Source organism: Thunnus albacares, chromosome 6 (assembly GCF_914725855.1).
Source record: "Thunnus albacares chromosome 6, fThuAlb1.1, whole genome shotgun sequence".
NCBI lineage: Eukaryota > Metazoa > Chordata > Actinopteri > Scombriformes > Scombridae > Thunnus > Thunnus albacares.
Genome location: NC_058111.1, coordinates 29,587,357 through 29,604,765, shown reverse-complemented (window position 1 = coordinate 29,604,765; position 17,409 = coordinate 29,587,357). Strand labels below are relative to the sequence as shown.

Genomic DNA, 17,409 nt, shown 5'->3' with positions numbered 1-17,409 from the left:
CTAGGCAACCTTTAGATGTGCTAGATAATAGCAATACATTTGATAAACTCCAATCTGGCCTTCACCAGAAACACTGTACTGAGATTGTTCTCCTCAGGCTCACAAACAATGCCTGATGACTCTGATGAGAGTGCTGTTTATTTTTCAAAGAGGAAAATGAAATTTTAGGGTTTTTTTTTTTTAAAAAAGGAGATATTTCCTTTTGAAATGCAGGGTGCCCCTGGTCAATGCTTTTATCCTCACAGTACACAATCATGACTGTGAGTGTAGAGTGTCCCAACAGTTTGTATGAGCTGTACAATAGGATGTTGTATTTAACAGGTAACATCATGAAAAATAACAAACCGACATGTGTAACATGAAAGCAGTATGGTTTTGTGATTGAAGTTTGGAAAAGTTGTTTTGATTAAGGTTGTGGCGTACATTTAATTTGAATGATATCAAGGTACATAATATTCTTCATTTGTAAGTATAATGTCCTTGAGAACAGGCTCATAAGCTTTTTCCATGCACTGCAGTTGTCCTTTTTGTTATCATTTGGAGCTGTAGGGCAGCATGGCTAGTTAGATAAGGGTTGATGTTAAACATACAATGAATACAATGGTTGCGTATATTCATTTTCTAAATGTGTCACATCACTGGAAAGCAATTTGTAATTGATTGTTTTTAAAGATGATAATTAGTTATATTATAAATAATGTCACATTAAAATGCTAAATTAATTATTACAGTATATTTAATGTATTCATATTCTATAAACTATAAATTGTACATTGACGACAAATAAATGAATAATACAGGTTTAAAATATATGGGTTCAATATCATTTTATACAGCAATATAGAAAAAATTACCATAAACCGTGCACAATGAGAGATTTTTGTCACTTTTCTGTGGCAAAGGGGAGAGCTGCGATGAGTTACATTTGTCACAAACTGCTTTCAAAGTATCCGCAAACGATTAAAGGTGGATACAATGTTCCTAATAAAGAAATACTGGAAGTGAAAAGCCTGGTTTTCAGTCAGGCACTGCTCCAGACAGCCTACAGCCGGCTGGTGGGGTCCTTTTCCACAGGGCTGAGGAGGAGGATTAGCAGCAAACATGCCGACTGTCGGTGTAAAAAGGGATCTTCTGTTCAAAGCTTTGGGCAAAACATACAGTGAGTCACGTCTACTACATATTTAAGTAACGGACAGACTGTCTGTGTCGTTATGAAATTACATTTTGGCTTTAAAAGACAGCAGCTGCTCACGAGTGGCTAACTTTACCTAGCCGGCTAGCTGGCTTCGCTTTATCCTTCTTGAATGAGAAAATGAAATGTTCGATGGCATTTCAGGCAGAAATAATAACTTTGATTCCTACGTTGTTCGTGGTGTGTGTGGTGATAAGGAAATAGTGCAAACGAGTGCACATGTGTGACATCTCTGTATTGGATGTCAACGTGATTGCATCATGTCCCCTCTACTCAATCTCTACAGGCTGCTGTTCACGAACAGTAAAGGAGAGTTTGTGCTGTTGGAGAAGTAACTTAATACTATGTAAACCTGTCTTAACAGTGAATGTGTTCCTTTTGTTTCAGCTGATGATGAGTTTGACGAGCTGTGCTTTGAATTTGGACTGGAGTTAGATGAAATTGTGAGTTATTATTAAATGAATTATTAAGTGTCATTTTTCATGCTTACAATCGACCTTTTTCATGGTGTACATTTGACTTGACATATCAGGAAAAGAACGGAGACTGTCCTCTCCTGGAGAGGACATCTCTACATTTGTGTCAAAAAAAATGCACATTGAAAAGATAGGTTCACAATTTTTTTCAGTCTGCCTTCAGTCAGGTGCCCATATGAACACTGAAAGAGGTTTTCCTTGCTGTAATCATTCCTCCTGTTCATACTGGCTATAACAGATCCTCTTAAAATGTGCTTTCAATGTAAGTGATGGGGGCCAAAATCCACAGTGTGTCCACACAGTTATTTTGTGCATTTAAAAGTTGATGTGAAGCTTATATGAGGCTTCCTTCTCTCTCCTCAGACAGTGTTTCCCTATTGAGCTGCAGTGTAAGTATAGTAACAAAAAAAGGAACTTAAAAAGTGTACTTTTGTAACTGTAACACTGAAAGATATCTGCTTCATTTGACTCATTTGGACACTGAAGCTTCATATGAGGAGGAGGACTGTGGATTTTGTCTCCCATCACTTCATTTGTAAGTGCATTATGAAGGGATCTTCTAATGGCCAATATGAACAAGAGGAATCATAATGGCAAGAAAAACCTATTTCAATGTTCATTCAGTCACGTGACTGTTGTTTTAAGACAGAACTGAAAAATTGTGAATCCATCTTTTTGATGAACTCTTTGTTGTGACCCCAATGCAGACTTCAGAGAAGGAGATCATCAGCAGGGAGCAGGGTGACTCCAAGGCAGCAGGAGCATCTGATGTCATCCTGTACAAGATCGATGTACCAGCTAACCGCTATGACCTGCTGTGTCTGGAAGGTCTGGTCCGTGGACTGCAGGTCTTCAAGAATAAGTGAGTGCCACACTGTTTCATAGAATGGGGCATACCATATAAAGCCCTATTGTACTTGCTAAGTCTTAGTCAGGGTGATTATTAGGTTCATGCTACCACTGACCAGTTGTATCCAGTGCTGACACAACACATAAACTTAGCAGCATAATTCAGATGTCTTTTCCATGATGGCATTAACATTCATCCATCATGAGTGCGTTGCATGCAGACTTGCCTTACTGTTGCTACAGAGATGGTATTCATGTTCCAGGTTGGAGGCCCCTCGCTACAGACGTGTCAACCCAGCCAGCGGGGAGGCTCAGAAGCTGATCATCACCAAGGAGGTGGGTGGTAACATTCAGAATTTTTAATAGCAAACAAATAGTTTGTGGCCTGAAGCTGTCATCAGTTTACAGATCAAAGAAATCTGTTTTACCTCGGTACTCAGGTAGTTTGTTACCAGTGTGTTTGTTCTGCACAGACAGCGGCAGTGCGACCCCACGCTGTGGCAGCAGTGTTGAGGAACATCACCTTCACACAGGAGCGCTATGACAGCTTCATCGAGCTGCAGGAGAAACTACATCAGAACATCTGCAGGTGAGAGGACCAGCTGTCACACTAACAACTACATCATACCTGGAATACTTTCTGTAACCTTCTCTTATGTGTAGCAGTGTGGTACATGCAGCTGCCTTATACAACCTGAACTTGTTTCTAGCACTTTGCTGAAAATATGCTGTGAACAATTTGGTGGAAGCACCATACAGATGCTACCTATTCATGTTTTGTTTCAAGTTCCTTTACTGGCACTTTACTGTTTCCATCACAGAAACCCTGTAGAAAAAAACGGTTCTGACATATTAGAGTAGAATCAAGTAATATGTTGCTTTTTAAAGGACAAAGCCTGTTATTTCTTTAAATCTTTTTTATCTAGACTGTTGCATTGGGTGATGGATTCCTTCATTACAATAAACATACTGTTAGGGCTGCAACTAATGATTATTTTTTACTATTGATTAATCATTTTGTTATTCATTTTGTCTATAAAATGACAGAAAATAGTGCCCGTTATAATTTCTTAGAGCCCAATGAGATGTCTTAAAATGTCTCGTTTTGACTGTTTAACAGCCTAGAATCCAGAGATGTTCAGTTTACTATCATGTATGACACAGAAAGGTTTCATATCCTCACTTTTGAGAAGCTACAACCAATAAATACTAGGCATTTTTGCTTTAAAAATGACTAAATAGGTGTCTTGGTCTCTCTGTCGATCAACCAATCAATTAATCAACTAATTGTTGTAGTAGTGTAGACTGCTCACTCTTCTGTAAATGGAGAATGTCAGGCCACATCGTCACTTTCCTCCTACACCATGGCAAAAACACACCACTTTGATCCTTATCAAAGAAGTTGTTGTTGATAAAAATCACCATAATTTAAATAATATCAAGCCGTTAACTATGTTTGTGCAGGAAGAGGAGCCTGGTGGCGATCGGGACCCATGACCTGGACACCATCTCAGGTCCTTTCACATACACCGCCAAACCTCCCGGAGACATCAGCTTCATACCCCTCAACCAGGCCAAAGAGTACACGGCCACCCAGCTCATGAGCCTCTATAAGGTGAGCAGCTAATCGGCTGGATGTTGGTCAGATGAGAAAGTTGTTTCTTGAGCTTTGCTAAGCTGTTGTTGTTGTTGTTCTCTTGGCTCATACAGACAGACAGCCACCTGAGGCACTACCTTCACATTATTGAAGACAAGCCTGTGTACCCCGTCATCTACGACAGCAACGGCATTGTCTTGTCCATGCCTCCCATCATCAATGGTGAGCACTGAGTCTGTTTTCACTTCCAGCTTCATTTTATGTCTTTTTCTGAAATCGTGAGCCTGGAAACATCTGACATACAGAAATATCAGAGATACCTCATACCAGCATGAAAATATGTAGTTTCAGTTTTTCTGAATGCCTTCTGTTTTGTGATGGCAAATATTAATTACTTTTTTCCAGGGGACCACTCAAAAATCACGCTAAAGACAAAGAACGTCTTCATCGAGTGCACGGCCACAGACCTGACCAAGGTACAACTGAGAGGAGAAAAATCACATAAAAAGTCGTTGTATCAATGTTAACATGAACGTTTGACTAAACCTGACCGTGTTTCTCCAGGCAAAGATCGTGTTGGACATGATGGTAACCATGTTCAGCGAGTATTGTTCACAGCCTTTCACGTAAGTCACATATTTGTCTCGTATGCTGGTTTCTCATCTCTCTGGAGACAGACAGTAACTGGGATTCCATCTCAGCATGTTGATGTGCAAAATGACTAAAAACATCTGATTATTGTGAATCATTTTGAAACATGCTCAGGGCAGAAAATGGTTTTGCTGACAGAGCAATGGAAATGTGTTTAATTACTCTGGCTTGCTTTAGTTGCCCACTACTGGCCACACCCGGCTGCAGCTGCTCTCCATCAGCTGTCAGCTGGACCTGCTTAAAAGCCTTTCAGCCACAGTTGAATACACCGTTCAGATTCTAAGATTTGCCCCCATTTTTTAATGCCCTATAATTCATTTATTAACTTCCTGTTGGCTTTGTCTTGCTGAAAATGACCCAGCTCTGACATCAGCTATTTGGGTGTGGCAACCACCATCTTTCAGCGATGTTTCAAGTGCAGTTTTTCATCTTCAAACAGCATGAAATCTTGCTAGCATTAGCCAACAGTCAGTAACAGTGATTACTATTAATAATGTCAAATACTAATCCACTCTTCTAAGACTCTCTTTCTCTGCTCTTTGTTATAGATATTGATCTATTCTCTTCAAATGAAGTGATAGAAATCTATCCAATTCCATCATAAAAGTTCAATAAATGACTGGAGGACGATAGTGAGGGTGGTATTTTCTTCTCTCTTGCTCTTTCAGGGTAGAGGAGGCTGAAGTGGTGTATCCAGACGGCAAGACCTGCATCTACCCAGTACTGTATTCACTACAATCATCTTCTACTCTTGTCTTGTTTTTTTAATGTGGCATAAATTTCTCTTAATTATCTGCTTTCATTTCATGGTTTGTACTTTTAGGAGCTGGCTTACAGGAAGGAGAAGATGTCCAGTGAGTTTATCAACCGCAAAGTTGGCATCAAGTAAGTCATTCAGTTGATCAAATTACCAACTGGTAGTAAAAATTGTTGGGTAAACATGGGTTGCATTTTGTTTTAATTGCAAATTTTTCATCAACATATCAAAGCAAATTAATAGAATTAGCGGTTTCGTTTGGTAGACCTGTACAATCGAGTTCAGTCATCCTGCGACTAATCCTACACTTTATGAATGTCTAGCACTAATCTAAAGCCTATTTTACAGCACGCTTATTAAAAAAAGAACACACGCACACACAGACATGATCAAATAAAGTGTGTACCATTTATCCATTCACTATTTTGGGATTAATTCAATATTCTCGGGTTTCATTTAAGATTTTGCTTCTGTGCTCTTCTTCTTGTTACACACAGTTACACTTTTCAACTCTTGTGTCTTCCAGCCTGATTCTAGCTTTTAGGGTAGCAAGATGGAGCTGTTTGTGCTCTTAGCTATAATTTAAATTTGGTATTTAGCAGCGTTTGCCCTTGTTATATTTCTGAAGTTATTTCCTCCTATCTGATAACATTTTCACTGCTCATCCACTTCATCACATTTTACTTCGAAAAGCACTTCCTGTTCCACAGCTCCATGGTGTCAGTGCATCATCAGAAACATGATAATTCACACTTTATAACGAACAGCGTGTGTTTTGTTTTCTCCCAACAGTGAGTCAACTGAGAAAATCGCCCAGCTGCTCACCAGGATGTGCCTGAGATCCCAAGCTACAGGTAATGGCGACGAGATCGAGGTCGAGATCCCACCCACGCGCTCGGACGTCATCCACGCCTGTGACATCATGGAGGATGCAGCCATGGCCTACGGTTTCAACAACATCACCCGTACCACACCACGCACCTACACTGTAGCCAACCAGGTACATGGGTTTGCTTCTGTGTGTGCATGTTTGATGTGTGTTTAACCAAATAGCATCATATCTCATCAAATATGTTTGTATTTGTCTTTATTTGTTCATAGTTTCCACTGAATAAACTGACAGAGCTGTTGAGACAAGACCTGGCAGCTGCTGGGTTCACAGAGGCTCTCAACTTTGCCCTGGTAAGAAAGAGACGCAATAAAAAAAAAAAATCAAATGAATGAAAATGAAAATGCCACGAAAAGTAGTTTTTTTTCTCCCTTCTATTCCTGTAGTGTTCTCAAGAAGATATAGCAGACAAGCTTGGGAAGAAGATGTCAGAGACAAGGGCAGTTCACATCTCCAACCCCAAGACAGCAGAGTTCCAGGTAATGTAGAGTATTCCATAAATAAAACCATTGTTTGTTGTTTTGTTGATTGTTTCAGGAGTTTAGATGTAGATGTACAACAGTGTTGTTATCTCTAGAACATTGCTTTAGCCAAAAAAAACACTGGAAAGTCAAACACTAAACAGAAACCAAGTGAGGGGTGTTTCACACTCTCATAAGTTGTAGTGTTATTTTTCCACAAGAGGGCACTCTGTTAGTCTCTAACAGACTTGAGCTATGTTTCTAACCAAACTACTGTATTTCTCCACCAGGTGGCACGCACCACCTTGCTGCCAGGCCTGCTGAAAACCATAGCTGCCAACAGGAAGATGCCCCTTCCCCTCAAACTGTTTGAGATATCTGACGTGGTGCTGAAGGATGAGACCAAAGGTAGGCATCTGCATGTGTGAAGTGATGAAGATCATTTTCTCTTACATCACACATACACACTGTGCCTAACACACCATTAAAATTGGGTATGAAATCCAGTTTCCATACTGATATTTTTTTAACAGAAGCGGTTAATAGTTTTTTAATTCCAATGTGAAATATCAAGTTTTTTTTGAAAATAGTCCCTGAAACATCATTTAGACGCTGGGATGCTAAAACTCTGTTTGAATTATTGCTTTCAGTAAATGAGGAATCTGACAAAAGTATCACATTATGATCCATTCAGGCTACCATAGACAACCAGTTTATTAATCTGCCATAAATATGACAATTATCAATAAAAATAAGGCAAATATAGTCATTTTTATCATATCACTAGATGAATGGCATACATTGAGTAAATATATCACTAAGTCATTGGTTTCTATATATCCCTAACACTCCCCCTCATCCCACCAACCAGATGTCGGGGCGAGGAACAGCCGGCGTTTCTGTGCCGTTTACTACAACAAGAGTCCGGGCTTCGAGGTGATCCACGGCCTGCTGGACCGGACAATGCAGCTGCTGGAGGTGAAGTCAGCCCGAGGAGACGGCTACCACATCCAGGCTGCAGACGGTAAAGCACTGGGAGGGACAGGGGTGGAAACCAACAAGCAGTTCTTTAGGAATGTACTGGTACTAAAGTGCTAGCTCTGGTGGTAAATATCTTAAGACGGGATTCATGCAGTGAAGAGAAAATCCCAGTGACAGATTTTTAGCTCCTTTGATCTAAAACTTGTTTATTTACTTGCCAAGCTGGTGAACAGATGAATCGTGGTCACGTGAGGTTAACAGGAAGGTTTTGTTGAGATTATGTAAATCTAGTCTATGACTAGCAGCGTCTGTGCATTGTAGTGCTTGTTACCAAGGCATCATGCACCCAATCTTTATTGAGGGGGACACAGTTTCCATGGCAGTGACATGCACAATTTTGCTTCAATTCAAAATGTTCTTGCAACATGGGTGGTTAGTTTAGATTAGATCTGTGGAGAAGCTGGTCAAAGAATTTGGCATACACATCTAAAAAACATCTAATATTGATCTCTGTGGTGGAGACAAAAGCAGAGAAGCCCAAAACTACATTTTCATTTTTCATCGTACAATAATAGTTAACAGTAATGGCGTCTTTAAGAAATTAGACTTGTAATTTGATATAAATTTGATCGTTGGTTATTTGTCTTTTAAACGTTGAGCAAATTAACAAATTTGTAAGTTGTGATGTAATTGTTGGGAAACCATAGTTTAATGATCGATCTAGTCTAATCTGCTTAGGCAGTATAGTTACTGAACTCATAATGTGTCTTGATATTTCATTCACTAACCCATATCATTCAACCAGAGTCAACTCTTACACAGCATTATAAACACTCCAAATGGATACACTCCCTGTACATCTTTACAACAGAATGGTTCAAATGAGAAATATTCCCCTTCTGCTGCTCTCATCTGTTGCTTTCTGCTAACGTCTCTCCAAAAATCCAGACAAATATGGGCAAATGGACACATGGCTTATTGTCAAAACTACTGATTCTAACAGCGCTAACAGTGATGCTAACCTCACTTTAGCACGGGAATGTTATTTCCGAAGCTCCAAATAATTTACCAATTTCTAATGTTTTTCATAGTGTAACTTGACATTGTTCATTCATCTTCCAATTAGTTTTTTTTCATTGATAGCAGAAGTACTTAAAGGTACCTGTAGAGTTTTTGACTACTAGTGGTGGTATGTAGCAATGATTTTAAGAAAGGGTCCCCATTTTGTTCATATCATGCACACATTCACGTGTCACAATACACATTCCTGTTGCTAGTTTTGCGCTTTTCCATGACACTAGTTCAAAGTAGCATAGCGATGCGCCAACAAAGGCAGATAAGCAGACAACCACGAGTTAGCAAACATGGATGTAAACAATGCCGGATTAAAAATATTACAAAAATCAGCTTTGCAAATGTGTTATGAGGAAAGTGAGAAACATTATATATAAACATAGCTGTTTATTGGCAAGAAAACTCCACAGGGTACCTTTTTAATAACAAAAAGGATAACCTCTAAAGCCATCAGATGTTAAAACACACCTTCAAGTTGAATGTGCGCAATGGCATTGCATGTTACTTACATAAAATGGTAGTTTTTTTAATTAACGGGGATAACTGCAGCTTTTCATGTTTCCAGCTGGCCATAACAGTTGTTGAACACTGAGTCTTAAAGGTTTTATAGTCCAGACAGGAGACAGCAGGGAAGTAAACAATAGGCAACTTTCAGGGGTTTTAGTAGAATGTGTTTATAACTTACTGCACACAGTGATGGCATTTGATAGTTTTAAACCCATTTAAAATAGAAACCACTTCAGAAAAACTGACAACAAAGTAAGGAGAAACAGGTGTTATTTTTTTTCTTTACAAACTCTCTGAAAGCAATTTAACATCTGTGGTAAAACTGGCTTATTACTCCTTCTGAGCCACAATTCACTCTATTCCATTTCATTTGTCTTCTGTTGTACCTCCAAAATCAGCAATGGCCTCACCTTCCCTAATGAATCAGGGTAATGCCGTTCTCTCTCCTCCAGACTATGAGGGGAAACCAAATAGCGTTGACGTACAATGTTCCTGTCATCATTTCACTCAATAAAAATCAAAGGTGTCATATCAGCACTTGTGGTTTATAGGTTATGGGCCAAGAACTCATTTCAGACAACTTCACGGTGTCTCTAATAATGCAATGCATCTGAGTAAAAGTGCACATTTCCAAGTTTTTAAAGGTTTTCTCTCTTAAGTCATCATGGATGAGATGGCTGCATGAGTCATGTTGCATCAGCACTCTCCTGAGAGATTTGATGAGCTTTACTCTGAGAGGCTGTTGTACACACTGCGCAAGTTAATTTTATTTCTCACAGTCCGGTTACATTAACCTGTGCTGACATATGACTGGCACAATAACGCTCGCAATGAAGTTACATTTAAATGGAACTACAATGTGATGGCTGTCATGTCCTGTTGTTGGATGGCAGATAGCGGTGTGACTCAGTGAGGTTTCATCTTCCCAGCAAGGCTGATCTGTTCCTGTGAGATCAGTTAATCAGAAAGGTTCTGCTGGAGGATCTGAAACACCACACGGGCCAATCCGCATGAATTTCGAATCCTATTTTCCCAGAGAGACTCTCATACATCATTTTTGAGTTTTGGATTCCTCTATCAGTGCTTCCTCTTTCCATACCCCCCCCCCACCCCCCTCTCCTTGGCTTGCATGCTCCAAGGTCACACTGCAGGATATCCACTCTGGCTCTGCTGGCCCATTCAGACTGCAAATCAATGGGCTCAAGTATCAGTGAATGAGAGCAGCAAGGAAGGGGGACGGCAGACAGGGGAGCGGAAGAAGACATGATATGAGACTAGAGAGTGCAGAAAAAGAGAGGGGTGGGGGTGACAGGAGAGCGACAGAGCGACGGCTGGAGGCGTAAGCAAGAAAGAGTATGAGAGCTGGTAAAGTCTGCAGTGTGGGAGAGTGCATGGGAGTCACGTCACCCACTGCAGTGCTGAGCAGCGAGACAGACTGGGACATATAACACCCACCCATGGGTGCTCAGACTGTCCATCTGACAGGCGAGCACACTTAAAAGGGAGCTGAAATGGACATGCTCTCACAGTAATGCAAAACACACTGGACACACACACACACTCAGTCCTTTCTGCCGTTTTTTTTTTTCCACACTTCAGGCACCATTAGCCTAATCCCTCACTGCATAGGTCAGCATGTCCTCGACCCCATTACGAGGTCTTGACCCAGTTAAAAAGCTCACCTGACACAGACTCACACCCTCAGGATGTGTCCATCACCAAGGTAAAACAGCATTACAGCTAACTGACCATCACTCCCAGCACAGTGAGAGTAAGTGGCTCACATGTCCACAAAGGGAATACATGTCAGCTGAGCTTCCTCCAGTCAGCAGGGAGAAAAGCATGAAATAACGAGTAAGGGGATCACAAGTGGAGGAAGAAACCACTTAAGAGACAGATGCCCATGTTTCACTTAACAACTGTGTCCAATCTCAAGTCTTGGACCATACATCCTTTGTTAGGAAAGAGCCTGTGTTCATGTGACTCCTCTTACTTCAGTAATTGACCTTAAGTGGTCAGCCTATATGCATTTTTGAAGGTCGGTACTGTTTAGTGATTGAAGGCTTCAGTTTGCTGCTGGTAAAGGATAATTCTGGTTATTTACAACTTAAGTCTTAAATCTAAGTATGTTGTAATGATATAGTACTGACAAAAGTTAATTGCTGAGATCTGGCAGGCGATGTTACTAAAAAGAAGTCAGAAACATGAGCTGACACTAGACAGGTGTTAAATAACAAGAGAGGATGAAAGAGAGCTGTAATGTTACCCAAACTGTCCATTGTAAACATACATCACAGCATACAGATTGGCCTCGTTGTTAAACCTACTGAACTTGGCGTAGTTGTATGCACACAGTTTCAGGTTTACCTCCAAACAAAGTGTTTAGCTAAATTGTTGTTAAAGCATAAAACTGGTGATATTCTATATTTTTCTTATTGTCAAATCCTATTAAATGACTAAAACCAACAATGAACTGAACCTACTAACAAATATTGTCTGTGTAGTCAAAACCTGCCGCTGGAAATACTCGCTAGAGCACCAAATGTGTTTTAACCTGCAAATGCACTATTAACTTCTGTTGGGTATTGTTTGCTAGAAATGATGTTGCCTAGCTAGTCTTTTTAAAAATGAATGTATGAATTCTTGACCTGTCAAAACGTATTAAAAGACAGACTAACCCATTGTTGGTTTTGGTCTTTCTGTGGGATTTGTTGACAATAACATAATTATAGATTATTGCCAGTCTCATTTTTTAACATTGTCACTGCTTGTGTTGTTTTCCCCGTCTGACTTGTTTTAGAAATGTCACGGAATTCACATAACTTAGAAGTTACCTAAGTGAACACAATGTGATGAAAACTCAAAGAAATGGACAAAACCACAAAAACTAGACCAGGAATTAAACTGGGTAGCCTTTAAATGTGATGGTTTTCAACACATCCCAGTATTTTATTTCAAGAAATATATTCTCTGCATTGAAAAGCCTCGAAAATGGCAAACAAAACCCTACAGCTCAACATTGAAATCCCTTGAAAGTCAATAATACTAGTAATCATTTAGCTGTCTTAGCAGTAGAGCAGCATCGGTTAGACGATCAACAGAAATTAGTTGGTAACAGAAATCTTTTTTTTCATAAATATGCCAATCATAATCTGGTTCCAGCTTCTCAGATGTGAGCAATTCCAGCTTCGCTCTGCTTTTATATCATTGTAAACTGAATATCTTTGGGTGTTTTGACATTCATTGACATTCAAAACAAAGAAAAATATGAATGTCACATTTGGCTCTTGGAAATTGTGATGTACATACTTTTTTCCACAATTTTCAGACATTTTTTTTTGACAAAATAATTATTCAAGAGAAATAAGTGTCAGGTTAAATGATAAAGAAAAGAATCATTAGTTGCAGCCCTACTTAGCAGCTCTTTAAAGGTACACTATGCAGGATTTGTCAGTTGGTGTTTGTAAACTCCTCCTCCCCTGCTCAACGAGCGAGCGAGAGAAAGAGAGAGAGCAATGATGGTTGAGCAAGCTAGAGAGTGAATGAAGAGAATGAACAGCACTGGCTAGAACAAAGCTGTGAATCAAATAAAAATAAAACGTTATTTTCTGATTATTTCACGGCAGTTACATTCTAAAGCACAAATAAACACGCCCGCATCTCTGCACAACCCTGCAGGAAGGTTCTGCATTGCCGGATTTTGTGTGAATGCAGAACTTGATCTGTCCACTATGGCCTCTGTGCTCTGCGTGTGTGTAGCTCAGCCCCGCCCTCAGTCAAGCAGACACACAGACCTGCAGCTCCTTCTACATCCACTAGTACAGTGCCCATTCAAAACGTGCCTGTTCGGAATGGGCCGATTGCTTGTCCTCCGGCCGCTCTTTCAACGCATAGAAAAGTTAATACAGTTGATGTGAGGAGTGAATGAGTATATACAGCAAACAACATGAAAGAAACTAACATTCTATTATACACAGATGTAATAAGTACTCTAATAGTAAATGTTCTTTTCTCATTTCAAGTAAAATAAGGGTTGGATTTAAAAATAAGATAATGTGCATCCTAAAATAAAGTGGATCAATCATATTGGGCTCTTAGATCATTCCTATTTTCTGTGCCTTCAGTTTGGTTTGAGTGGGTATGTTTGCTCCAAAGATTAGTGCTTTGTCTATTGTGGTGCTTCACAGTCTCGGAACATATGAGACAAACTGGTTTTGAACTGCCCGTGAAGTATTTGCTCCGTTTTACGTGCATAACTACAGTCGTGTATTGGGCTCTGAGCTCTACCAAAACGTGGGTGACCTATGCTCAACAATGTACCTGAACGCCTCATGTGTCACTCTTCTCTCCGCCAAGTGTGAAGTCGATTGGATCAGCAGTTCAAGATATATGTGAAGGACAGACATACATACAGATATTCCTTCCTTTAGTAAATAGATGAGACAGAAAGCAGAGCGGAGCAGAGGAGAGAGATGGAGACAGCTATGTAACCTGGTCGCTACGCTACAGGTCCCGACCTCACACCCTGCACGCTGTTGTTGGCTGGGAGCTACACACACACTGCCCAAAGGTTGACACCCAGAAGTGTCCTGAACAGAGCAAAACAATAATAAAATACAGACAGAGGACAGGGTCTCTGCAGATAAATACACCCCCACACACTTCTAGTGGGTCATAAGTGATGATTGAGAGGGATTACTTTTGTATGAGTCTATACATTGTTTTTTTCAGGAAAATCCTGCATAGTATACCTTTAATGCAGGATGAGGTATTCTGCAGGTTTTCCTAGCTCCAGTAAGAACCTGTGTGATTTCTCTGTCCAATTGACTAAATGATTATGAAAGCTATAATAGCAATATCCACCAGTTCTAGTGGCTATCTCATGCATTGGTCTAACTCTCAATTCTGCTGAAAGCTTTGCTGAAAGTTGGAGGCGAGTGGGCGGAAAGTGGCCTGGCTCAAGTGTAGGATTTTCATTGACTGATTGGTTATTTAAGATGTACCAGAGCTATTTATATAGTTGCCATGGCATCCCGCTTATGGTACAAGTAGATGACGTGTGAACCGACGCAAGCACATTCCACCGATTTAATACACCTAACAGACACAGCAAAGGCAAGTGAAATAAATGGTTGAATTTCCCTTCTTTAGCTGCCTCCTCACGCATGCGCGAGCGCACACACACACACACACACACACACACACACACACACACACACACACACACACTGTGTTTTGTAAGCCTTCATCCATAGTGATGAGTTAACATCTAAGCAGTGGGATCTGGAACCCATTAGCAAGGCAGCGTGGGAAGAAGCGATGCACTATGGGAGAATGCCATGTCTCTGCGTGTGGGGCTGTTGTCATAGCAACCCCTGTATCTTGTTTAATCTCTGACAAGTCTGTCTTTCTGTCTGTTTGCATGTCAGTATTTTTGAACAAAGTGAGCAAACGCCTCTCACGTCAACAAGTGAGAGTGTTTCCATCTCACTACTGATGGAGGCTTTTTATTCCATCTGGATTGAAGTATTTGTCTCAGTGGCCTTTACTCATGACTGTGATATACGTACTGGACCATCAGATTTTAATCAGAAGGAGAAATCTGTGTGAAAGTGACCGAGAATGAAAATCCAATTATGGTCACATCGCTTCTGGAGGTGGCTGCTTTAGAGTAATGACCTGTGACATTTTCTCATAAACAGTGTTCATTTTACTGCTCTGTCAATGATTGATATTAAACTATAGACATCCAGCTTAATACCCAGTCCAGGAGTGTCTGGAAGGACTTCTTTGGTGCACAGGAAGCAATGCCTCTCAGGTGTTGGGTTTGTTTGAAATAAATTGATGGGGGTGAATGAATGACTATCAAGAGAAAATCAAGGAAGCACCTACAAGAAGGGCAGTACGGTACCTCCCACACTGTGACTGACTCCTGATCTTTGTAAAGCTGAACGCTTCACACTAAGGATGTCATTGATCCTTTAAAGAAAGAAAATCTAAAGAACCACTGCTTCAGCAATAAACCTCAATTATTCATGGAACAAGTATGTGAAGTGTTAGAAAAATGATCCAAGAAACACCCTGATCAAACAGATGGCATGTTGGATAGTAACACGTTGGTCAAAAATAGTTTGTTTGGATACTCATCGATTGCAAACAAGCTATTCAAGGTGATAATTGTTGCTTTGATAGGATGTTAATATCACAAAAGGATGTAATGTGGGTTTAAGCGAGTCAATGCTAGGTGTAGGTGTAGTCGGCTTAATCACATGAACCTAATATTAGTTTGGTGGAACTGAGGCCAAAATCCATTTGGAACCCTCCTCTCATTGATTCATTTTATATATTTTTTTGTTTGTTTATTCTTCTTTCAGATTGCACCTTCTTCCCTGGGCGCTGCGCAGAGATCTTTGTCCATGGAAAGAGCGTCGGGCGTCTCGGGGTCCTCCATCCAGATGTCATCAACCGCTTCGAGCTGACCATGCCCTGCTCCGCCCTGGAGATGGACGTCGAGCCCTTCCTGTGATTTCACCTTCCTAAACTTAAAACCTCTACCCAGATAATACAGAGCAGTTTATATTCTCAGAACAGAAAACAATTAGTTTGATAAAGAAAATATACGGGCTTGAAATTTGTTATAAAGATACTGGATGTTTGGTGATGTGGTTGAAGTGTGCTGCAGATGATCTGCTTAGCTGGTGCATGAGAAAACGGACCTATCTGGACTATATATGAGGAATGAGGCTGTTTTTTTTACTAAAGTCAGAAGAATTAAAAATTAATAAGACTCCATTGTGTTCTTGACGTGAATGGTGTGCATCTGTGTGTGGGCTTGTACATGCATGCCTGATCTTAATTTAGGTTACTTGTGCCTTGGGGTTAGTGCATGGTAATTAAGCTCCATGACTCATTACCTGTTGCTTTGTTGCCTTGGTTCTTCCAGTGGCCACACTGCTGAAATCCCCCTCACACATGACGTCCCCATGCAGGAAGTCGCCAAGCACAAGTTCCCCACGCAAGATGAATCCCTACAGGCCCCGGTCTCCCGCCCAACTGCCACAAAAACTGTGTTTGGTGACATGAGCACACCAGCAGGTCTGAAAGCCCTCAATGACTTCCTGGCAGACAAAAGCTACATCGAGGGCTTTGCCGCATCCCAGGCTGACACAGCAGTGTTTGACACCATCCCTTCTGCTCCCTCACAGACTTTGTGCCACCTCCTGCGCTGGTACAATCACATCAAGTCTTTCCAGAGGGAAAGAGCCAACCTCCCGTTAGCTAAGGGTCAGTTTGCCCTGCCAGCCTCTCCCCCCGCCTCAACAAACAACACCAGCGATGACGACATCGACCTATTTGGCTCGGACGACGAGGCTGAGAGCGCAGAAGCAGCTAGAATCAAGGAGCAGCGCCTCGCCGAGTACGCCGCCAAGAAGTCTAAGAAGCCAGCTCTCATCGCCAAGTCCTCCATCCTGCTTGACGTTAAGCCCTGGGACGACGAGACGGACATGGGCAAGCTGGAGGAGTGCGTCCGCAGCGTCATCATGGACGGGCTGCTGTGGGGGCAGTCCAAGCTGGTCCCAGTGGGCTACGGCATCAAGAAGCTCCAGATAGGATGCGTGGTGGAGGATGATAAAGTCGGCACAGACCTGCTGGAGGAAGCCATCACCGCCTTCGAGGAATATGTTCAGTCTGTGGATGTGGCTGCCTTCAATAAGATCTGAATCACAGACACACTGCTATGAATTCACTGAATGGTACCATCTGATGTTGGCTCGAGATAGGTGTAGTATAAAACACAGTGTTCAACCACTATTCAAACGTCCATGTTAAACAATAACCAAAGCTCAGGTCCTTCATTTGAAAAGACTACAACGTCCAATAAAGCCATTCTAACTTTTGACGCAGTGCTTTGAATCTTTTTTTTTTGTATTTGTATTTTATCGGGCAACAAGCGCACAAACTTCCACATATGTAC

The 17,409-nt window shown here is 41.0% G+C and overlaps 1 protein-coding gene across 1 annotated transcript; it reads left to right on the top strand.

Moving 5' to 3' along the window:
• Positions 1 to 1,029: 1,029 nt before the first annotated feature.
• farsb (phenylalanyl-tRNA synthetase subunit beta) lies at positions 1,030 to 17,334 on the top strand. Its single transcript, XM_044354052.1, has 18 exons — positions 1,030 to 1,159; positions 1,580 to 1,635; positions 2,376 to 2,530; positions 2,781 to 2,853; positions 2,991 to 3,106; positions 3,982 to 4,132; positions 4,228 to 4,336; positions 4,520 to 4,590; positions 4,679 to 4,740; positions 5,434 to 5,485; positions 5,589 to 5,650; positions 6,315 to 6,522; positions 6,624 to 6,704; positions 6,798 to 6,890; positions 7,163 to 7,280; positions 7,744 to 7,896; positions 15,809 to 15,956; positions 16,378 to 17,334. Exons 1-18 carry the CDS (start codon positions 1,102 to 1,104, stop codon positions 17,153 to 17,155), a joined length of 2,544 nt encoding a protein of 847 aa, XP_044209987.1. The 5' UTR covers positions 1,030 to 1,101; the 3' UTR covers positions 17,156 to 17,334.
• The last annotated feature ends 75 nt before the right edge of the window (positions 17,335 to 17,409 follow it).